At 47.3% G+C, this 24,491-nt stretch overlaps 1 protein-coding gene across 2 annotated transcripts in view; it reads left to right on the forward strand.

Annotated features, from left to right (window-relative positions):
- The window catches only part of ASTN2 (astrotactin 2), an 898,753-nt gene that overhangs the window by 520,261 nt on the left and 354,001 nt on the right, over positions 1–24,491 (forward strand). For both annotated transcript variants that reach the window (XM_039245856.1, XM_039245858.1), the window contains exon 11: positions 14,539–14,689. In XM_039245856.1, the coding sequence (XP_039101787.1) occupies positions 14,539–14,689 (151 nt within the window). The remainder of the gene's footprint in view (positions 1–14,538; positions 14,690–24,491) is intronic.

Consider the following 24,491-nt stretch of genomic DNA (forward strand, 5'->3'; position numbering starts at 1 on the left):
CTGTGCAGACAGCCGGCTCAGAGCCTGGAGCCTGTTTCAGATTCTGTGTCTCCCTCTCTCTTTGCCCCTCCCCCGCTCATGCCCTGTCTCTGTTTCAAAACTAAATAAAAACTATAAAAAAAGTTTAAAAAAAACATTTCTTTCTGTCCTTTGTCCTAACACCACTTGGGATTTTATCTCCTTCCCACCTCTGTATTATAGAATACATTTCCCTACATTATAGAACAGAATTTCATTCTCCAGCATTTCTTTCCTTTCACTGGCACTTGGGCCCGTCCACTCCCCATACATACTACCCTAGATGCATGCATTTCATCCTGCAGCCATGCTCAAAACCTCTCAAACTGTCTCTTCTCCAGAAAGTGCCCCACCCCCCTACCCCACCCCCCATCACTGAAGACCATGGAGACTGCTCAGAACATCAGGGGGTCTGATTTTAAGCAAACCATATTCCTCTCAGGGACTCAGTTTGTTCATCTGTAAAATGGAAACAGGACCACCCACAACTGTGGCAGCCTGATAAAGTGACGCATCACCTTGAAATCGCTCCCCCCACTGTGCTAGCTTTGGGTCTGTCTGGCCATTTTGGGGTTGCAAAGTGCCGCCCAGTTCCAGGAGCCCCTGTTGCCTTACATTTGCCTCAGGGCTTCTGTCTATTTCCTTCCGGCAACATTGCTCAAGCTCTCCCTGCAGATGTGCCTGCCTCAGGGAAGCTGGCCATGTGCGGAAGCTGGGAGAGCACACGGCTGTGGCCACCTACGGGCTCAGGAGGTAATCAAGGCACAAAGCATAGTACAAGGAAGGCACCTCAAAGGATACATGTCGAGAGAGAATTTCTAGGCTGGTGACAGCTCTTGTAACAGTGAAGTCTGGGGAACACTGTGACCTTTCCAGTGGCTTGAGATTCCAAGGGCTCCTTTTATTTCAATGATTAACAGCTGTATTGAGGTATAATTGATTTACCGAGGAAACTGCCCATATTTAAAGTGTACGGTTGGATGCATTTGGACATGTGCATACACCCGTGATATCATTACCACCGTCAAGGAGCTAAATATATCCATCACTTCCCAAAGTTTCCTCCTGACCTTTCATTTTTGGGAGTTGTTTTCATTAGTCTGTTGCTTTGTGTGCAGTAAGAACACTTACCACGAGATTTACCTGCTTAACCAAATTTTAAATTGCGTGCCACCGTTTTGCCAGCCACGGGCCCTGTGCTGTACGGCAGATCACGAGAACTCATTTACACAGCTGAAACTGTGTACCACTGAACAAAGAATGTTTCTCCATTCCAAGGGGCTGAGTGGGCAGAGAGTGTCCTGTTTATCTGCGTTTTTTATCTTTTCATCTCCCTAATACTGTGGCCCTGTAATTCCCACAAGAGCCTTCAGTTCTTGAAAGCTCAAATTCTTGGGGCGCCTGGGTGGCTTAGTCGGTTAAGCGTCCGACTTTCGCTCAGGTCATGATCTCGCGGTTCGTGGGTTCGAGCCCCGCATCGGGCTCTGTGCTGACTTCCAGCTCAGAGCCTGGAGCCTGTTTCAGTCTGTGACTCCATCTCTCTCTGACCCTCCCCTGCTCACGCTTTCTCTCTCTCTCTCTCTCCTAGAAATAAAAAAAAAAAAAACAAAAAAAAAACAACCTCAAATTCTTTTAAAGACCAGTTTTCCAGGATATCAGGCTAGCGTATTCATTCTTGGAGGAATTCCTCAGTGACTTCTCATATTGTCTGTTTACGCATTATCCATTCATTAAGATATTCAACAGGCATGCACCACCTCCCTGTTAAATGTCATTGTACGAGGCGCTGCAGGTGAAGAGGCTCTGCCTGCCTCTAGACACACACAGTGTGGTGGGAAAATAAAACCTACCTCCCTCCCTCCCTCCCTCCCTCCCTCCCTCCTTCCTTCCTTCCTTCCTTCCTTCCTTCCTTCCTTCCTTCCTTCCTTCCTTCCTTCCTTCCTTCCTCCTCTTGAAGCCCTCCTTTCTTTCCTTCTCCGATCAGACATCCACCATACCCTTTTCCAGGCCAGGCCCCATGCTGTCTGTTGGGTTGCTCATGAAGGAGGCAGGCCATATACTGGTTGAAATGAAATGGGTTCAAATTGATGGTGGGAATACATTGAAACTGAAAATGCCTCCAGCTCTGAAGTCAGACAGAACTAGGTTTGAAATTGATTAGCCCTCTGACCTGAAGCAAATCTCTGCACCCACCTTAGGCTCAGTTTTGCATCTCTATAGTGGGATTGTGTATGCCTCTCCTGCTGGGATGCTGTGAGTATCATAGCAGAAGATGGCGCAGGTGGAGGACTACCTATGCTGGCCGTCACTCTATTATTAGTAATAAGAAAGCATACTCAGCATTCAGTGAGGCCACAGAGAACATGGCTAATTTGGCTGGGCTGAAGGAAGGAAACAATAGTCTTCAAAGACAATGGGGATTTGTCAGCAGAGTGAAACTAACATGCCCTAGCTTTGGAGAAGCTTGTGAGACTGGGAAACAAAGTTGCTGCCTGTCCCTGTCCTCCAAACACAGAAACCGCTGCCTCCTCTCAGCAATGCTCAGCATGTCTGTGCCCTAGGACTTGCTCCAGGTCCTGGCCGGTCCCCTGGGATGGAGGCAGGTCCTGGCTCACCCTCACCTGCACTGGCTCTGGGACTCTCTTGCAGCCACGTGGCAGAGGCATCCTGGCTGGGACAGGAGCCAGAAATGGAGGCCACTGGCAAGGTGGGGTGTGGAGGGCAGGAGAGAAGCCCTCAGCGCCCACTCATAGCCTGGCTGCAGGAGCGACAGCTGTCTGGAGACAAGGCCAGAGTCACTGCCGTCACCACGCGCTCCCTGTGTTCACCACCACACAGGCCTCTCCTGCAGGCTAGGGGCTGGAACTTCCAGGATCAGAAGAGGAGGAGAAGGACTGTGCAAGGCAAGGAAAGAGGGGTGGGGGGTGGGGGGAAGCAATGCTTCCCTGATCACCAAAGTCCTGTTCCTGAAGCCTTTTGGTTCCCAGTTCTGACTTTTAGTGCAATTCCTGCAAGCAATCTTCTACAAGGGGCGTTGAGCGCCACACTCAGGGGAGAGCACGGACTTTATGACATGGTTGGATTCCTACTTTGGCTCCACTTTTAAAGGATGATGGGGTTGATCGTATATGACTTTACCACTCTGAGACTCAGTTTTCTCATCTGTAAAATGGGGTAACAAGATCTGCTTGTGAGCTTCCTTTGCTGGGACTCATTCTTCCCTTTAATAACGGGCTCTTTGCCTACTTCTCCAATACTCCTCTGTCCCCTCTCTCTAGCACATTTTAGTTACTTTGTGTCATCCTCTGATGCCTGCCTTGCCATTCTCTTCCTTCTCTTCTCTTCCTCCTCTTCTTCTTCTTCCTCCTCATTGTCTTCCTTTAAGACATCTTCCTTTAAGAGACAATGTATTGCTACCTCCTCCAGGAAGCCTTCCCTAACCAGGCAAGGAAGAAATCATTGCTTCCTCTTGGGGACCTTATGTGTTCTGGTGCATCTATGCTATAAGCATTCCCTAGTCTTCATATTGTAAATCTTGTGAACCTGCCCCCAGCGTCTGCACTTCTTCACCTCAGGGCTTTGTCTGGGTGCCTCTGGGTGCTGAGTATCTAGCAGATGGCCTGCTCCCCAGGAGGTGTTAAGGAATGTAGAAATGCATCACTGCTGTGGGTCATGGGGCAGCTCTAGGTGTGGATGGCTAAAATAAATAACCCCAAGAGGAGCAGATGGGCAACAGAGAAGGGCTAGCTAGCATTTGCATCTTCACATAGGTGCACTGTCTTGTTGATTTCACCCAGCCCCCCTCCACCCTAGAGGAAGCACAGCAATGATGCATTTACAGATGAGGGATCTGAAGCTCAGAGAGGGGGTCAACGTGCAAGGATACACCCTTGAGAGCTTTGTGAAATTTTTGTCTGAAGCCAAAGTGTGTTCTCCCCTTGCCATGCCCCATGTGCTGCAGCCGGAAGGAAGATGTTGGTGTGATCGTAGCTACGTTTTAATGTCCTTCCTCCTCTAGACCCGAGCTTCTGGTTCTACTCACGCACCAGCAGATATTCAGGGAGAAGCTTTCTCTATCAAAGTGTTGGTCTAAGCAGAGGCTCTCATCCTAGAGGTCCATGAAATAACATGGCAAAATAATACACTTTTATTTTTGCCAACCACTCACTGAAAGTGAGCATTTTCTTCTGTTACAGACATGGGTGTGTTAATAGCACCTGTGACTTCATTGGTAATAGAAATCGCATGCAGTTTTAGATCATCTTTCATTTCTTGCAGATCTCTTAAAATATAGTTTACGCCATGACCACTTCCAGTTTATGGTCACTATTACATCTGTTACTAGATCTTTTTATTTAATATGTCAACGTAGGAGCATACATATATTATTATATTCAGCTGGATTTTTAAAAATCTGTTTTGATAAATGGTTTCTTTTGTAATGTGTTTTTGCTTTTGCTTTTATGCATTTAAAGACATTAATCTAAGATGTGGTCCATATGCTTCTGCAGATTGGCAAAGTGGTCCTGGGCATGGAATTAAGAACTCCTGTTTTCTGGTATGAGGAACTTTCAGGATTGACTTTTAAAAGCATGCTGTTGTTAGGACCAATGCAACACTAAAAATGAGTGTATGGATGGAGCAATTCACAGAAGTTTGAATGCATTCATTCATTCATTCATTCGCTCATCTTTCCAATAAAAATCTGGAAGCCTGTATAGCATTCTAGGCACTGTACTTTGTGAGCATACCAGGGCCCTGCCTTCATGGAGCTTTTATTATCTTCTGATCACCATGGTTGCCTAAGAATTAGGTGCCATGGCCCATGATCTATGCTTGAGGAAACTGAGGCTCAGAGAAGCTGAATGAGTTGTTAAAGTTTCTTCGCTGATAAATGGCAGGACTGATTTGAGCCCGTGGCTTCTTCATGGTAATACTTGCTGATTTCCCTGCTGTCTATGTCCCTTGATTTCCTTTGGTGCAAAACAACGGCAATGACCAGTAGAATGGAAACACTGTTTCATTCTTACATTTCCACCTTATCTTTTATGGGAAGTGGTATAATGTTATTAGAAATCTGAGGTAGAAGGACCCTGTGAGATCACCTGATCATTATATAAATGTGGAACCTGGGAGGCTCAGAGAGGAGAGAAAGTCACCAGGGAACACACAGCAGAGCGAGGCAAAGCTGAACCCAGACCCATGCCTGGACCCTCTGGCCTGTGCTCCCTCTGCTAGAGGATACAACCCCGTTTGCTCTCAACTGGTGAGCTCTGCTGCCTCCAGGCAGCCCCCACTGCCACCCCAGGTCACCGGGGTCTTCCACCCTCTCTGTGCAACAGGCACTCTCCTGGCTGGGCTTTCTGAGCATCTGCTTCTGAGAACGCATTGCCCTCCCACCCCTGGGCCCATCTTAATGAGCTTCTCTCTGAGATGAGAGCTGTTAGAAGCTCTCAATGACTTCATGTGGGTATTTCATAAATAAATAATCCCCAAGCCTCAGCATTTGTCACTGAACCTTTTTAATAATGGTTCCTTTTTAATATGATGATGGGATTCACAAGGGACAGGAGAAAGGGGGTAGGGTGAGGAGAAGAATTTCTATGACTGAGCAGTAAGAAGGAGGTGATGGCTTTTTGCCCAGCAATGATGGCTTCGAAGATCAGCTGGACCCCATGGTCCTCGTGCATGGAGGGGTGGGGGTGTGGGGGTCACACATTAGGAGTGTCCTGGTGTGACAGAACGCCACTGGCTGGTTTGGCTTCGGGACCTGATGCTCTCTGGGGAAAGCCACGTCCCCCAGCACCCAGTTCCCATCCTCAGCTCCCTAGAGTAGATTGGCCCCTTGCCATGCGCTTTCATAGTACCCTGTATTTTTTAAGCATCTATCATCATTTGTAATTATAGATGTAGACCTATGACATGCACATAGATGTAGACCTATGACATGCACACAGACATAGGCACAGATTTGGAGACCAGCATAGATAGGCCTTGCTGAGTGACTCTGAGTAACTAAACAGTACATTCCAAGAGAACAAAAAGCCCCTCTCCTGTTAGCTCTTTTCTTCCTTCAGAACCTCCAGCAGCGGCACACCCGCCCCCCCCCCCCAATGAGTCCTGGGTAAATATTTGTGAAATGAACAAATGCATTTCCAAAACACAACAGCTCCCTACTGAGGTCCCAGTCTGAGGTGAAGATGAGGGGCTTTGACATCTTTTGTCTCCTTGAGTCCTGACCTCACAACAGTCGAGCTGACTGTTACTGTCCCCATTTCACAGTGGGCTGTGGACGCTCACGATCATTTCCTCCTTGTCCCCAAGACCACACAGCTGATGGTCCCCTCTGTCCCTCCCCTTCCTCCACCGCCTGTGCTTATTCACTGAACAGCTGCAGCCCAGCCAGCCCACTGAAGGACGCGCGTGAGGAAGGATCTCCGCGTCCAGGAAGCTTGCGAGCTGCTCAAAGGCACAGACACACGCAGGAAGCTAGGAGACCACTCTGCACAGCAATACATATTCTTGACCTAAATTACTGCAAACCATAATTGCTAGAGGAAGGGGAATGGTAAGTGTCAGCTGCAACAGCAGCCCCAGAACCTCCAGCTGGGAAGGGATCTTAAGGAGGAAAACAGGACGCTGCTAGCTGGCTCGGAGTCAGACACGCCAGGGCAGAGCCCCTGCTCTGCCGCTGTGACTTCCTGCGTGACACAGGACAAACCCCCAGCTCTGCGAGTGCCAGTTTGTGCATGCGGGCGTACGCATTCCTCTCTTAGTCAACTGAAAGGGCATACGGATAGCACCACCCCACAGGGCTATGGTGAGAAATAATGAGATGAGCCCTGCGCAGTCAAAGCTCTCGTGTCTTAAGTTCTCAATAGACCCTAGCCATGGTTGTTCCCAGCACCAGGAGAATATGCAGATTTCCCAGGAAGCCTTCTTGTCGCCCGCCGCCGGCCCAGAACAAGGCCAGCCCGCCGCAGTCTGCGTGCCCGCCGCAGGACCTGGTTAAGACCGTGTTCCCATTGCTCACTAGCTCTGATTTTAGAAAAGCCCAAATCTGCCTCCCTGTGGCCTATGCCAGCTCACCTCTGCCTGGAAACCTTTTATAACTAATTTTTATAAAGCGCTGGCCGCATGCCAGCCACTGCCCTGAAGCTGTTCCTTCATTGTAACTGGCTGGTCTGCAAACAGCCTTCATCCTCAAAACGGTGCCTCAGTTTCATCTTCTACAAATTGGGGATGATCATATCATTTACATCATTGTTTTTTTTTTTTTTTTTTAATGAGGATTAAGTAGGTTGACGCATTGCTTGATACATTTTAGGACGTATTATGAATGCCCCGTAAACATTAACTATTATTGTTGTTTTAATTGCCATAATGATTTTTAACAGGTACCAGCCTATGCTACTAGTCTAAATAAAAGTAGGCTCTGCTTTTAGAACCCTTTGGTGGCCACCTCATAGGCCCCAGGGTGAAGTCCAGAACTGCCAAGGCCTGGCACACAGAACCTTGCCCCGCCTGCCTCCTGGCCCATCATCCGCCACACCCTACCTCCTCCCCCCCACCCCACCCCCCACCCCGCTAACTTGCATCGCTGAAAGTTCCCTAATGTTACCTCTAGGCCTGAGCTTCTTCTGTTCCATCTGCCTGGAGTACACGTATCCCATACCACTCTCCTTCATTCGCCTAATTCCTACTCATCCTTTCTGTTTCAGGTTCAATACTGCCTCCTCCAAAAAGCCTTGTCTGACCCTCCACTTCCAGGGTGTGGCTGAAGGGGGCCTCTTTATGAACCTGAGGCCCCAGTTATATTGCTAGGTTAACTTTGTTGTTGTTTTTTGTTTGTTTGCTTTGTTTTTCCTGCCTTGCTAGCATATCCTATGTCACACCTATTGCTTCGTGCCCCAGGAACCAGCTCGGGGCCCAGAACAAATTAGGCATCAATGGGAAACATGGATGAGTAAACAGACAATATACGGTTCTCCTGCCCTGAGCTCCTCACACTCTCAAGTCACGGTTCTTGCAACTTTGAGGGGCACTCAGATGGTACTCATTACCATGGGCCACTGGCCACTTTCTGTGTGGGACACATTTTGCATATCTTGTCTGGTTTATTTCTCATGCTAATTCTGCCAGCTACATGTTCATATACCCATGTTGCAGATGAGAAAGTGGAGGCTCAGAGTGTAAGGGACTTGCCCACCGTCTCATAGTGAGTGAAACCAGGAAACAAAGCTGCTGTATAGCCACTGTCTACACTGCTGCTAATGGGGTGGGGCTGAGAAGCCTGTCCTAGGTCCCTCCCTCTGTGTGGGCTCAGGAAACAAGGCTGCCCGTTGCTATTAGAGAATGATTATTCTGCCCCCATGGGGTCTTGTCACTGTCTGGGCCCTGAGTCATCCATTCACGCCTCTCTGTGAGTGACACAGACTCTCCAGGTGTTTATTAACAGCAGGCCCTGCCAGCATCTGTTCTCAGCTGCCCTGCCTGATGCTCACCCCATGTGGGGCTCCGCTGACTCAGCCAAATGGAGCCCAGGTGACTCCTGAGCAATCAGGCAGCGTGGGTGTGGCAGCCTCACTCAGCCTGGGGCGAGGGGGCCATTCTGGTTCACTCCATGTTTTTGTTTTTGTTTTAATGTTTTATTTAAATTAGAGAGAGAGAGAGAGACAGAGTACGAGCAGGGGAGGGGCAGAAAGGGAGAGACACACAGGATCTGAAGCAGGCTCCAGGCTCTGAGCTGTCAGCACAGAGCCCAATGCAGGGCTCGAACTCACAAACCATGAGATCATGACCTGAGCTGAAGTCGGAAGCTTAACCAACTGAGCCACCCAGGCTCCCCTGTTTGACCCAGTTTTGAAACCAGTAGTATCAGAAAGAATTGGGATGCCTAAGCTGGGAGTAGCTTGGAAACCACTTGGATAGCCTCCGGACCTGGCAGGCGCAGGGACAGAGGTGTGGAGAGGACAGAGCAGAGCCTGGTAATGATGAGCTCAGTACCTGGCCCGCAGCAGGTGCCCAGATGTTTCTTTTTTTTTTTTTTTTTTAAGTTTTTTAAACATTTATTTATTTTTGAGAGAAAGATACAGAGAGTGAGGGGGAGGTACAGAATTGGAAGCGGGCTCCAGGTTCAGAGCTGTCAGCATAGAGCCTGATGCAGGGCTTGAACTCACGAGTGGTGAGATCATGACCTGAGCTGAAGTTGGATGCTTAACTGACTGAGCCTCCCAGGTGTCCCCAGATGTTTCCTGATGAATGGATTATGAATCAGTTTGCATTGGGCTTCTATGCATCATGTCATTATGTTCTCACAACGATGCTATGTGGTTGGGAGCTAGAAACATACTGTACCCACTTTACAGATGAGAAGACTGAGGCACAGATGAAACTTCATATAGGAGAAAGAATGTGTTTTCTGGAGTTGGGCATACCTGTCTTCAAATCCTAATTCCAACCCTGACCTGTGGATTTTCCCGTTAAAAAAAAATCAAAAAGGAGATAACAATTGATCCTGTCCTACTTTTTTGTACATGCAGTTTTATTGAAACATACCCATGCTAGTTATTGCAGTTTGCATATGACCATTGCATATTTTCTGTGGCTGCTAGTGTATTACAAAAGCAGAATTGAGAAGTTAGATCAGAGACTGTAAGACTTACAAAGCCTAAGGTATTTACTTGGATTCCTATAACGAAAAGCTTGCTGACCCCTGTTCTGCCTGAGGTGTTAGGTACTTAATGAAAGTTGGTCTTTTCTCCTCTCCAGTAAGGAGAGAAGTGCTTTTGCCGTGGTTCTTTTTCTATGACTTTATAGGCCTTGTAAATACCGTAGTGTAACATGCAGAGCCTGGAACTGGAAGGGCTGGTGTGGTGTTAGGAGCACTGGAGGAAGAGCCAAGGACTGGAGTGTTCTAGTCCCAGCACTGCCCTACTCTGTGAGCCCGAGGACTTTCCTCTGAGCCATGTATACTGGGTCAAGTCATGCCCCCCCCCCCCGCAGAATTCATGTCCACCCAGATCCTCAGAATGTGACCTTATTTGGAAATAGGGTCTTGGCCAATGTAATTGAGATAAGGACATAGTGGATTTGGGTAGGTGCTGACACAGGAAGAGAGCCATGTAGGATGGAGGCAGAGGTTAGAGTGATGTGGCTATAAGCCAAGAGATGCCAAGGGTTGCCGGGAGCCACAGGAAGCTATAAAGAGACCAGGAAGGATTCTCCCGTAGGGTCTACGAAGGAAGCACAGCTCAGCTGACACCTTGATTTTGAACTCCCAACCTCCAGAACTGGGAGAGAATAAGTTGTTGGTGTTTTAAGCCATCTGGTTTATGTTACTGGTTATGGCCGCTCTAGGATATGAGTGCACACATTTCCCTGTCTTATTCCAACACAGATGGAGACTACTGTGGCAGGTACACAGACCCAGAGTCAGGCTGGAGCAGAGGTTGTATATTTTCTCCCCTCCCGGTTCCCCTTTCTCGAAGATGCAGAGAGATTGGATGTGGGTTTCTACCGGCTTTCCTGTTGTGAGAGCTCTGACTTTCCCAAGAGCACAGAGCAAGTTGGCCCAGCACAGCTATGGCTTGCAGGGAGCTCAGGACCTGACATCAGGCACACTTGGATGCATACCCTGGCCTCTCCCCCTCGTGGACCAGTGCAAGTGACAGAGACCCCCCAAGACCTAGTCTCTCCAGCTGCGTGGTAGGAGTAAAAATGAGTATTTCATTTTTATGAAATGAACCTAGGAACCTTGAAATGAACAAGGAAGGAACCTAGCAAATCCTCCATGCACAGCAGGTGCTCAGGAAGTTATAGATGATGAAGATGTCGTTGGTGCTGATGACAATTTCTAGCAAAGCTGTGACTCACTGAGGTCTCTCTGTCACCCCAGCCCACCTCCACCTGCAGCAGTATTCTCTTGATCCTTTGTGCTCAGCTACAGGGACAGCTTTAAGCTCCCACAAACCCCACATTCTGGACTCAGCAGCTGGGATGAGGGATTAAGTCCGTAGTCAAGAAAATGTCAGAGTCTGCCTTGAGCTACTTCTCTCACGCATGCTGGATGATTCTTCATTTCTTTAGCCTGACACATTCACCGCTAGACTCAGTAACAGCCCCAGTGTCAGCTCTTTGTGTTTTAAATAATGTTCTGCTCATGTAACTGATGTTTATGCAGAATCAATCCTTTTAAAAGCTAACAGCCTCCTTATTTGTATAGCCTGAGCTGTCTCCAGGTTCCACTGCAAGGTGACATTTTTTGCTTGTTTTTCTCTTTTCTTCCTTTGTTTTTCTTTGTCATTCTCCGACTACTCTCTGTATCCCTGTGTGTGTTCCCTTCCACTTAGGCAGAGTCTTTTTCTTCTTCTATTCTCTGGCTTTCTAAGCCTGTCTCCTTCCAGGCCCCAGTGCCCTTCTGCACCCCTCCTCATCCCTTCCCCTTTCTACTTTCTGCTCCCTTGTTTTGTTTACCTTGGTGTTTTCTCCTTTTGAAATCTGAGTGTTTCTTACTCCTCTTTCTCCCTAATATAGCTCTTCATTTCTGGCTCTCTTTTCACATACTTTCTCTGCCTCCATCTTCCTCTTTTTTTAGTCTCTCTCTATGACACTCCTCTATGTGTCTCTCTCTGTCTCTCTCTATTTTTCCTTCCTTCCTTCCTTCCTTCCTGCCTTCCTTCCTTCCTGCCTTCCTGCCTTCCTGCCTTCCTGCCTTCCTGCCTTCCTGCCTTCCTTCCTCTCTTTTTCCCTTCCTTCTACCCACCCACCCACCCACCCATCCATCCATCCGTCCCATCCATCCACCCCCCACCCACCCATCCATCCATCCAGTTCTTTCTTTCTAGCGATTTTCTACACGTTTATCTCTTGATAAAGTGTGGTCTCACAGTTTCTCAGCTTGTCTCTCCCTCTGTCTTTATCCCCTCTTTTTACTTCTCACTTCTTCTCCTTCTAAGGATATTCTTATTTTAATAGCCTCAATGTCTTCTCAGAATCCTCAACTCTTTCCATGATTCCAAAATGGCAAGTCTCCGAAGAGCCTCAGTTCAGGAACTGTTACTGCTCTTCTCCCTGCCATCCTGACCTCACTCTGTGTAAAGTTGGGAAGCGAGGGATAGTCCAGCAGGTCTCCCGCCATCTTCTCTGTTGTCCAATCCTTCAGATCTGAGCGTGAAGGACTCGGGAGGGGGACCTGGAGCTGGGGGCGGGCAGGGGACTGTCCTGCTGGAGAGACCCTTGGGGAAACCAGTGAGAGGTGGAATCTGCACCCAAGCCTACCGAAGTTTTGAAAAACATTTGCGTATGACAGGTTTTTGCCAGGCCTTGTGCTGAGGGTGAGAGACACGGATGAGTTACTCTTGAGCCATTTGCTCCAAAAGCTTACCTACAGTCTCTCTGGGAAACCACAGAGCTGATGATTAAGATCAGTGAGATAATAGATTTAAACAATGTACTCAGAGGGAAAAGAAATTAATTCTGGTTTTGGGAAATAGAGAGGGTTTCCCAAAGGAGGTCATAGTAAGCTTTGTGGAGGGAAGACCTTTGTCCTGTGTCACTTCGGCATCCGCAGACCTAGAATAGTGCCTGCTGTGTAGGAAGCCCTCAGTAAGCATGTGCAATACATGAATGGATGGATGGATGAACTTGAAGCATTTTGGAGGATTCTTAGGATTTTGTCAGGGAGAAAAGTTAGAGATGAGCATCCTAAACCCAAGAGCATGATTAAGGATTCAGAGAGGTGGAGGTATGTGCTATACTCAAATCCCTTCTTCAGGGCTGGCTTGCCCATCACCCGGATCGTGGCTCATGGCCCACACAGCTGTGTTCCTCACTGGACATCGATAGCCTTCTGTCTTGAGCAAGGGTACCACCTTCCAGATCGCAGCCTTTGGCCAGGGACTGGCTGACAGGGTGATGCGGAGGGCTCATCCCTTGTCTCTAATCAGGAAATCCTTAAAGGGCCACCCACCTCTAGAGCTCCCCTAAGGACGAACTGAGGTTTTAGATCTACATGCATTAACCACGTTGCAGGTCAGCCTCTCCCTTGTCCAGTCCTGTCTTGCTTACTTTTCTAAAAGTGCATAAAAGAGGGATCCTTGATAAACCTGCTATATGCAACTGTTTCAGAGTCTGTTTTCAGAGAACCTAACCTAGGATTGTGTGTTTAGGGAATGAGAGGAGACCCATAGCTCACCACTAGAAGATTTGAGGACAGGGTAAATGGAGCTAGGCAGGTAGGCAGGACCAAATTATGAAGGACCTTGAATGCCAAGGAAACTAATTTAGATTTTCTTCTGTAAGTAATGGAGAACTCTTATTAATCAATGGGGTATCTAATTAGAGCTGGAATTTATCAAGTTGCCTGGCAGTCAGTATGAAAGATGGGACAGAAAGGGATCGTGCCAGAGACAGAAAATAAACTAGGGCACCAAAACCTAGAACTCCATGCCTGTGGAGGAAACCAGTGGGAGAAGAATGAAGGATGGCCCATGGACATCACCCGTAGTGCTCACTGGCCTCTCCCTGCAACATGTGTATCTACAGGCATCTCCCTCCTGTCACAGTTCTGGATTCCATGAGCTATATACCATGGGATAGTGTGTGCTGCTTCTCACTGCCCATGGTGTCGCTTTAGTATCTTCTCACCTCTGGGCATCACGGATACTCCCATGCTAAGATACCCTTATTTGGGGGCTCTTTCACCAGAAAAAAGCATCCATAAACTTCTGTCTGTATATCACCTCTAATAACATTTTGGCAGATCCATGAATTATGGTACCGAGTCCAGTGTTTTCTCTTGGGAACCTCATTTGGGAGGAATGATGCATTTGCTAGAATCCTGTGACCTTCCCAACAGCTGTTGCTACCAGTCTTATGGTGTCACTTTTATGTGATGGTATGAAATACAGTTCTGGAGTTCTAGAGTAAGACAGTCCTGTGTTTGTGCCTTGGCCCTGGTATTTATTGGCTGGTAATTCTGGGGTAGGTTCCATACCTTGTAAGTTTCAATTTATACCCAAAGTAGGAATAGTAGGAAGGTGCCCGTTGTGCAGAGTTGCCATGGGGAGGTCTGGAATCTGTAGACAAGTAAGTTGAGAGTTATATAGTGGGAAGAGTTGGCTCTTTGGACTCCGATGGAGCTTGGCACAAACTTCAATTCTGCCACGTTACAAGCTGAGTGGACTTCAGCAAGACATTCACCTCTCTGAGCCCCAGTTCACTTATTCATAAAATGGAAATATCCTGCCTACCTTCACAAATTATGAAGGTTGATGAAATAAAGAATTCAACGTCCCAAATATATTCCTCTTGATCACAAGAAAACAAATACAGTGTCATGAGAGAGCATACCTGTTGGATTTTTTTCCTTATTCGCTTCTTCTTAAGTATGGATGTGTATCATTTTCTTGGTTACAGATACCATAAATGATGATCTTAAGTGTATTGAAAGCATATTTAATTGTTTAAATCAAATGATACGCATGTCTCTGGGCTTTAACCATCCCCTTTGTCTTCAAGGGAAGAGGCGATGCTGTCCACGTACTTTGAAACCATCAACGACCTACTGTCCTCCTTTGGGCCAGTCCGCGACTGCTCTCGGAACAATGGAGGCTGTACTCGAAACTTCAAGTGCGTGTCTGACCGCCAGGTGGACTCCTCAGGTTGTGTGGTAAGTGCCCTTGGCCCATGAACGTGGTGCTGGCCCAGGTGCTAAAGCTGCTCTCTGGGGACCCTCCCTGTGGGAGGGGGGGTGACTTGTGAAGGAGAGTCACACTACTCAGAGCTCCTACCTCTATGTCCTGTTTAGGACACCAGGCTTCCTTAGATTCCTTATCTGTAAAATGGGTAATTAAACCTACCTTGTGGAATTGTTGGAAGAATGAAATATCAGCATTTTAGTGCCCAACATGCAATAGGTTCTTGAAAGCTCCTGGCCTCAGGTTACTGTCCATTTGGGAGTGAGGGAGGGCCTGTCTTATCTCTGTGAACACATTGGGGCCATGTCAGTGAGATGTCTAGAAGAATTTCAGCTGAGATTTTAAAGTTGGTAGAAGGTGGGGAAGGTAGTATTGAACTGGCTTTAAAAGATGGGTCAACTCACATTAGGAGAAGAGGGGGTGGGGTGCCTGGGAGCTCATTCGGTTAAGTATCTGACTCTTGGTTTTAGTTCGGGTCATGATCTCATGGTTCACGGGTTCAAACCCCACATGCAGCTATGCGCTGATGCGAAGCCTGCTTTTGACTCTCTGACTCTCTTTCTCTCTCTCTCTGCCCCTCCTAAGTGTGCGCTCTCTCTCTTTCTCTCTCAAAATAAATAAATAAACTTAAAAAAAGAAAAGAGTGAGGATGGCCAAAGCAAGGCATGGAGAAGGATCGCAGACTTGTTGCATAGAGCTCTAGTTTCTGGCATGGAATAAGGACACAGAAAAAGATATGTGAGGATCTTTGTTGCCTATAGAAAGAGGCTCCCAGATTGGATGTTTTGTCTTATAGGAATGAACTAGAGGGCTTGCTTAAAATGCAGGTTCCAGGAGTAGCTGTGTGTCTCAGCCAGTTAAGCCCTCCGGCTTTTGGTTTTGGCTCAGGTCATGATGTCACAGTTCATGAGATCGAGCCCCACATCAGGCTCTGTGCTGACAGTGCAGAGCCTGCATGGGATTCTCTCTCTCCTCTCTCTCTACCCCTCCTCCGCTCTCAAGATAAATTTTAAAAATCATTAATAAAAAAAATTTTAATGCACGTTTCAGGGTCCCACACCAGTAATTTTGATTCGATAGAGGGGGTAGGTTCCAGGAGCGTACAATTGTAACAATTTAATGAATGTTGCATGTATGGAAAGGTAGTGGTGTCACAGAAGCACACTTGAGAACCATCACCTTACAAGCTGAACTTCTTCGCCTGGCATTCGATACCTTCTCGATTTGGCCCTTTCCAACCTCTCCAGCACTTTGCTTCATTCTACACTAAAGCCGGTGGAGTAAATTAGATGTGGTTCTGAACATACTTGCCTATTTAATGCCTCGGAGCCTTTCCTCCCACCATCCTTTTGCCTGAGCTCCTCCTCCCAACCACCCAGCCAGTGTGGCAAACAAGTGGATCTCTTTCCAGATCTGTCTTCTTTTCCTTCCCCATCTTGGCAAAGTGACCACACTGTTCCAAGGATCGCCGTTGTTTTCATGCACCTATTACATCTGTTCTAGCCTCTACAATCATTTATAGCACAGAGTGGCTTTTTTCAAGTTTATCCCACCCAGGACACTGAGAGAGAACCCAGGAATCTGTTGATCCAACTTAACACCCCAACTATCTGTGTAAATAAGGAAGCAAGAAAGAAGGGATGGAGGGAAGAACGGGTCCAGGGATGTGAATTCCTGCTCTGGGAGAGACCACAGGAGATTGAGTACACAGTCCACTCTTCATGCTCCTACACCACGACTAGAAAAATAGACAATGGCTAGGAGACCAATACGAAGGAGAAGCTTCTAGAGATTGACATAATGCAATTAAACTACATTTTAGAGTTAAAGATCAGCAGATCTTCAGAAGTAGGTGAACAATTAGAGATTTTTTTTACTAGAATTCTTAGGATTGTAAGTGATAGAAACTCACTGAGAACTAGTTCAGGCAAAAAGAGGAAATGTACTGGTTCAAATAGAAGTCTAGGCACAGTAGGGTTAAGGGGTTAAAGCGATGTCATTGGGATCCACCTTCTCGTCACTCTGCTTTCCTCAGCACCATGCCATTCGCTGGACAGCTACAGCTGCCCCCCTCAGTAAGTCCTCTAGGACAAGGACATCTCTTTCCTAGGTCCACCAGCTCAAGTCACAGGATCTCGTCTCGTTGGGCCACCTTGGCCCTCACATTCTTCATTGTACCAGTCTCTGTGGTCAGCGAGAAACACTGGGCTCATCCCAGACCCGGTCATACCTGAGACTTTGGCGAAGTGCCAGCTCTACCTACAATATGTGGTAGTGAGTTGGGGGAAGGGCACAGACTCTCACGGAAAAGTAGGGTGCAGGCAACAGAAAGGGGGGTTGGTGACCGCGGTTATCTACTTCAGGGTATTGCAACCCAACCCTCTATTTTTCATATTAGTAAAGTGAGGCCCAGTGAGAGAGAGGAGGATTTGCCCAAGTCTTAAGGCTACTCTGGACACACAGCTCAAAAGGGTGTCACGTATCAGCAGTATTGTCTCCAAAACAGGAAGCTGATATTTGTGAAAGGCATGAGTTGTCTGCCTCTATTCCCTTCTTCCATCAGCTCCATTTCCCCAGCTAATTAAACTCTCTCTCCTCGAAGATAGATGTCCCAGAAGAATGAAACCTCAGAATGCAGAGGCGTGCACGCACGTGTGTGTATGTCTAGGTAAGAGTTGCCCCTTTCCCCCTCCCCCCATCAATGTAAACTGGAAAAGTAAAAAGAGAGAGACAAAGAACATCGTTCCCTGGAGGTTAAGAGAAAATTCAACAGTCTGATAAGGTTGTCAAAGACCTTCCTCTCTAGATTAAAGACCTCATGTTAAAGTTGCAACTCCAGGGCTTGATGGAGGTAAGGCATACTCTTTGCTGTGCCTTCAAAATAGATGGGGAAACACCATTTTTATACTGAACTTGGGAATCTCTCTCATTTCTCTTTGGCATACCTGCATAGAGAAGCTATTTGTTACAGCTCTTCTTCTCAGAAACTCCCATTTGGAGAAAACAAAAACAAAAACAAAAAAAACAAAAGCAGTAATAATACCGTATATTTTTAGAGTATTTTAGAGTTCCCCAGACACATCTGCATCCAATAACTCATCTTCACAACAAACCTGGGCAGTAGGTTCCGCATCCATGCAGGAACTAGAGTGACTTCCCAAGGTATCACCACAAGGTGGCCAGGTAGAGGCCCAGGAACGTGTTTTCAGTATTATTCTTCATGCCAGAACCTTTTTGGCTTGCTTTCCTGTGACCTTGAGAGGAGATAGTAGCAGAGAAGCTTGGGAAGAAGGCTGGGCTGAACGAATTGGGCTGAAGCCCTGGCCTGGTCATCAGCGAGCTTTAGAATCTATGTTGACATCATGAGCCTGTTTCTTCATCTTTCAGAAGGAAACAGTAGCTCTTGAATTCATAGGTTCTCTGAAAAAGAATATAACTAGAGATGATTAGGGATTTACAAAATCTCACTTATGTGCAAGATGATGAGACCAGGATCACTGATGTTTTTATGCAGTGGATGTATTTGGGGCCATGAAAACTCAGGAGCACAGCCTGTTTAATCTTCTATAATGTTTCTGTAACCAAATATCATTTCTGTTCTGCTCCATCCATTAGTGGTGGAAACTTAATTCTAGTTCAGTTCAGGATTCCTGCCTCCCACCTCTTCCTGAGTGTTCCAAGTTCAAAGGGGGCTGATGTCCATCTAAGCATGGGGGTGACGGATGGTTCTGTACTGGATGACTACCTATCAGTTCCAGTGTCTGCTGTTTTATCTGGCCCTTGTCCATCACTGTCTCTCCTTTCTGGTATTGTGCCAGCACCGCTCTGTTCCCATGTGATTTATAGGCATGTGGTTTATCCTGGCATCTTCTGCCTTGCTCTCTCCGTCCCCACCACAAGGCCATTGGAGGCCAGCTGGCTCTGTGCATCAGGTAGCTTTACTCTCTGTGGAGGGCCCAAGGGTAGCAGCTATTCTGCACCACACTGGGGGCTTGAGGATCTGAGAGGAGCCAGCTGAAGACCTCTTGATTTAGGCCGACTGTGAAGCCGCTTGTCGTTGGGTGATGTCATACCAAGGAAGAGCACTCGCTGTGCTTGCCATCTGCCAGATGCTGTCTGGCAAGTGAGGCGGGGACACTCTTTGCTTTCCAGTCCCTCAAACTCACCCTTATTTTCTATAGCCTGTCATCCTGTTCAGCACCCCGTGGGCAAGCCTGGTGCGAATAGAGCACAGAATCACTTTGAGGGACATTCTCTAGCATTTGCAAGACTGTCATGTTTCATTTCTAATGTTCCTATCTTCCCACGCTCAGATGATCCTTACTTCTTTGGGAGGGATGGAGGTAGAGGAGCCAATGCTCTAACATAGCTCAGATTTCCCATGATCATTATCATCATTATGATTTACCTTCTATCTAAACCTCAACTTCTGAACCCCAAAATGAAAAAAAATGAACCCATTTGGCTTGGTTTTCTGGTTCTTCTGTGGTAATGTCCCTGGGATACTGCAGTCCTCAAGTATACAGTTGCCCAGATTAGGGAGGGTCACTGGGCGTAGGCAGCATTATAGCCCCCACACGGACTTGTACATCCTAATGCCCGGAACCTGTGACTATTTTACCTTTCATAACAAAGGCGGAGATTAAATTCTCATACGGAATTACGGTTGCTAGTAAGCTGACTTTTAAAGAGGGAGGTTGTCCTGAATTATCAATTTAAGTCAAGTGTCATCACGGGATCCTGTAATGTGGAAGAGGGAGCCAGCACAAGAGTTCAGAGTGATGCAACATTGCTACTTTTGAAGATGGAGGAAGGGCGTTACAACCCAAGGAAAAGTCTCACCAACTGGGAAAGGCAAGGAAACGGTTCACCCCTACACCCTCCAGAAAGTCATGCCACTCCGCCAGTACCTTGATTTGAGCCACCTGAGAACTTTGTTGGCCTTCCAGCCTGAGGAGCTGCAAGATAATACACTTGTGTTGTTTTGAACCAGCGAGTGGGTGGTAATTTGTTACAGCGGCAAGAAGAAACTAATGCAGGATGAATAAAAATGTTGCCGGTGAGAATACTGAGGGTGATCAGGAGATACCATGAAAAGAATTATCTTGTTATTCAGATTTTCAGTTATTGCCGGGGAGACCCTCACCTCTTGATCAGAGATGGAGGAAGGAACAGTGAATGAAGCATCAGAGCGGGGAGGGAGACTTTTGTCCCCTTCAGTGTGCTGGAGGGTAAAAAAATGGTTATCTATTAGAAATAGTAAAAATCTGACCCACGTAATGATGTCAGCAAGGACCAGTTGGAAAAGTAAGTGTGGTTCCATTTATTCTGTGTGGCAGTATAAACATGGCGAAATTTTAATCAAGATAGAGGGCAAACCCAAAGGAAACCATGGGCATTTCATCATAATATTGTGTGGAGGACACTTTGGGCATCCCTGTGCTGCTGCTGACCCCTTCCCCCACCCAAAGCATTTTTCTCAGGCTGTCCCTTGGTGTTACCCTTGTTCCCCCAGGTGGGGAAGCATCCCCTTGATGGCTTCAACCCCAAACTGGTGATCTGTGTCCCTCAGCCTCTGTTGAAATGACAGTTCACTGGTTACCTCCATTTTTCCGATGTTTTTCTCACGTTTTGTCGGTCGGGAATATGGGAAAGGTTCAGCTGGGTTACTTGTCTCTGATGCACGACAGAGACATCTGGAGCTGGAAGATTTCGTCCGCGAGGGTCCCTTCACTTACCCAGAAGGTGCTGGAATAGCAGGCAGTCGAGCCTGGCCATGCTGGACCTCAACCCCACCCTGGGGCCGGCAACTGGAGTGCCTACCCATCCATCGCCTCTGCACTGGGCGGTGCTTCTCAGGCCACAGAGGCTGGCTTTGCAGAGGGGCAGCCCAGGACCAGGTGTCCAAGGGCACAGGCAGAAGCTGCAAGGCTTCTCAGCACCCAGCCTCAGAAATCCCAGAACATCATTTCTACCCCATTCTGTTTGCCTGGCGGGTCATCGAGGTCAGTGTGGAGTCACGGAGAGGGAATTGGACTTCACCTGTGGATGGGAAGAGCAGCAGAGAATGCATGGCTCTCTTTAATCTACCTTCTTCCTGCAGCACAGATGCACAGACCAGGGCTCCCAGAGCAGGAAGGCACCCTAGAGATCTAACCAGGCCAGCACTCATTATACAGACAGAAAAGCAAAAGCCTAGAAAGACGCAGAAATAATTCAAGTGCATGTAGGAAAACAGTGACAGAATCGAGATTTGATCCCAAGACTCCCTCCCAGTTGAACCTGCCCAGGCAGTGGCCTTATAATCAGCTTTGCCACTGCAACAGTCCAGAGATTGATTCACCAGCAGTCCTGCATCCAGCACACTGAATCAGGCAGGGGAGATGAGAAAAGGAGCCCTACCTGTTTTCTAAGGTAGCTCAGAAGACGAGATGGGCTTCAACAGGAGTGCAGTGTGGCCTTGAACAAATCACTTCATCTCTGCATGAGAGTATCTCATAAGGTGGATGTGAGTGCAGAGAGAAGGGAGCGAGGGTGGGAGAGAGGGATGCTCACTAACACTGTTCCAGCTTAGGTACGTTCATGCCTGTTGATGCTCCTAACTCTCCCTCTAGATGGGCACTGTTAGATCCATTTTAAGAAAGACAAAGACTAGGGGCACCTGGGTGACTTAGTCTTTTAAGCAGCTGACTTCAGCTCAGGTCATGATCTCACAGTCTGTGAGTTTGAGCCCCACGTTGGGCTCTGTGCTGACAGCTCAGAGCCTGGAGCCTGCTTCAGATTCTGTGTCTCCCTCTCTCTCTGCACCCCCACACATACTCTGTCCCTTTCTCTCAAAAATAAATAAACATTAATTTCTTTAAATAAGAAAAAGACTAGTAATGTAAGAGCAATCATCCACACAGTGATCTGTATCCAGACGTGATTTTGAGTGCTTAGCTTATGAGCTAGGTTGTATGATTATCTCTACTTGACACATGAGAAAAAGGGGACTGCCTGGGAAAACGTGAGGGTAGGTGGAGAGGCATCGAAAAAGGAGGGTAAAGGGGAGAGGAAGGCAAATACCAGACAGTCCAGGGCCTTCATAGAAAGTTAGGACTGAGGAAGGTACGGGGATTTGCATACTGACTTAATCCTACAGAGTGTTGGTATCTTTTAGAACGTATGTCTAGCATCAGTCCCCAGCCCTCCCTTTGAATTCCAGACCAATTCCACTCTGTCCCAGCCCCTAGAAATCACCCAGCCATATTTTCATTCTCTCTTTTGTGCTTTCTTTTTTTTTTTTCCCCCATTTCAACCTAAAAAGCCATCTGGCCTCCCAGATATTAGGAAGGGGCACACACCCCTGATTGCCGTGAGATGCTGAAAGACAACCCAAAAAATGCTGCCTTTTTAAGAGTCAAGATAAACATAGAGAGGAATTACCTTATATTATAGGTCAGGTGCCTCTTCTACACCACTCAAAAGGAGACAAAGACTACAATCTGGTTCATCTAGGGAGAGCAAGGCCACTTCTCTCCATTTCTCATCCTTTCCCTCTTTAATGACTCCATTGGCCTGTGATTAAAGGAAATGAAACTCAAGAAGGGCGGGGAAGGCACCCAAGGAGAATCAGCTGAGTGGGAAATCACTTTGGAGCACAGCCCAGGCACTGCTGACCAGGGGAAGCCCGAGCCTGTGTGCCTGGCATTCTGCCCGCTTGGATGGGTGATGCAGGGCTGAGCCACGGTGGGGTCTGGGCCCTGAGATGTGGTTTCTTCTCCCCAGAAGTGGGCTCTTGAGGTCCAGTCCCTCCCAGCAGACTGGTGACAGGGAGTGTGATAGATTCATGGTACAATCAGGATGGCTTTTGCCAGAGTCAATAGGAGGAATGATCCTCACCACATTTTTCTTCTTGCAAATCTTTAGAAATATGCAGAGTCAGAGGACAACACATCTTTATGAAAGCTCAGAGGCTCTCGGGCAGGGAAATAGCCATTTTCAAAGGTGGAGCATCCCTTATATCTTGTCCTAGTCAAAGAGTCCTCTGATCAAACAGGTCCATACATGGAGAATTCTCTATATGTTCCCTTCATCAGTAATACTGGTACTGACCATATTATTGAAAGCATGAATTGGGTGATGCTCTTGACAAAGGAATCAGTGCTATCAATAATTACTGATACAGATACATAGAGAGAGATTCTGAGTGCTGATTATGTGCCAGGCCCTGGGACACATGCTTGAAATGTATCATCACAATGGATCCTTACATCAGCCTCAGGAGGTGAGCACTATTGTTACTCCTATTTTGTCCACGAAGAGATGGATTTAGGAAGCATGAGAAACTTGCCCAAGTCTAACCAGCCAGATAAAGGCAGAGCAGAAATTCAAGCCTGGGTATATCTAACTTGATTCTCTTAATTCATCAGATAGCAACTTCCAGAGGCTAAGGATTGTTCCCCAGGAATAATGCAAATGTCCCCCAGTGTCAGGGAGTGTAAAGGCAGGGAACACTTCCTTCTCCCCCTCCTCTTTCAAAGTCCAAAATTTCTTCTTCCTCTGCATCCAGATCTGCAGGTAGATGAAAGAGAATGAGTATCAGGAAAAGAGGTAGGAGAGTCAGAAAAGAAAGAGATTAGAACTTGCCTATTGACTTTGAGACTGCATAAGGATTAAACTTTGGGGAGTGAAAACGAAAGGAGCTGTACCTGTATATTCTTTCTTTGTGAACTCTAAGCATAGCCCTCCTCCCTTCTGGGCCCTGATGGCGGGGAGAGATAGGGGGGGAAGGGCAGTGGAGTCCGACATAGGGTTTCCAGGATTATAATGTGTGCCTTTCTCATAAAGCCTCAGCACCCTTTTATGATATTAAATATTTTATTCTTCCCGTGACATTTGAAGCCTTCTCTGTCTTTTCCCCCTCATTTTATTTCTTTGGGACCCAGATTTGCTGGGTCTGATGGTATTTCTGGTAAGCTGATTTTATTGTGTGGAAGTCATTAGCTGTTAAAGTCAGGGAGCAGCCCTTGCCCTTCGAAAGTGATGGGTTTTACCCTTTGATTCCTGGAAGAATGGTGTGGGGGAAAGGAGCTCCAAAGGTGGGGGCAGGGAGTGGGCGATGCCTGGTTCTGCCACCTGTTGGCCGCGAGAGTGGAACAAGTCACTTTGGGGAAGGCGGCCAACGTCTGTGTGGACTTCACGCTGGAAGGGAGAGGGAGCTTCAGACCGGCCTGGGGAGGGGCCACTGATTGCTGAGTTTCCTTTCAATTCCTGAAATCTATGACCTCATGATACATGTACTCAGCAGGCAGATTTCTAACATCAGAGAGGCCTGAGGCAGAGAGAGGGAAGGGTAACACGGGGTGGAGGATGAGGCTTAACTCCTTGTTTGGTGGGAAAGCAAACACACAGGAGGAAAAAGATCTCCATTCCTTTGCTTCCCTTTTGTAAGCATCTCTGGAGTGATTATTGACATTTTAATTGTGTGTTTCACACACCTGCTTCACAAAGCTTTCTGCCTTTGGAAAGGTGCTCTTATGAGAGAATATATTTACTCTTACCGTCGCCCCTACTTTGAGGGGGTCAGGGAAGTGCTTAAGGGCACAGTTTCTGACATCAGAGAAATCTGGGCCCCAAATCTGCTCTGTCACTCACTAGCTGGGTGACCTTGGGACAAATTATGTAAGGCCTCTGAGTCTCATGTTCCTGTTGAGTAAAATGGGGCTAATAATACCCAGCAAAGCTGCTGTCGGCACTAACTGAGATAATGCACGCACAATGAGCCAGCACCTG

Source organism: Hyaena hyaena, unplaced genomic scaffold (genome assembly GCF_003009895.1).
Source record: "Hyaena hyaena isolate Hyena2069 unplaced genomic scaffold, ASM300989v1 scaffold_273, whole genome shotgun sequence".
Lineage (NCBI taxonomy): Eukaryota > Metazoa > Chordata > Mammalia > Carnivora > Hyaenidae > Hyaena > Hyaena hyaena.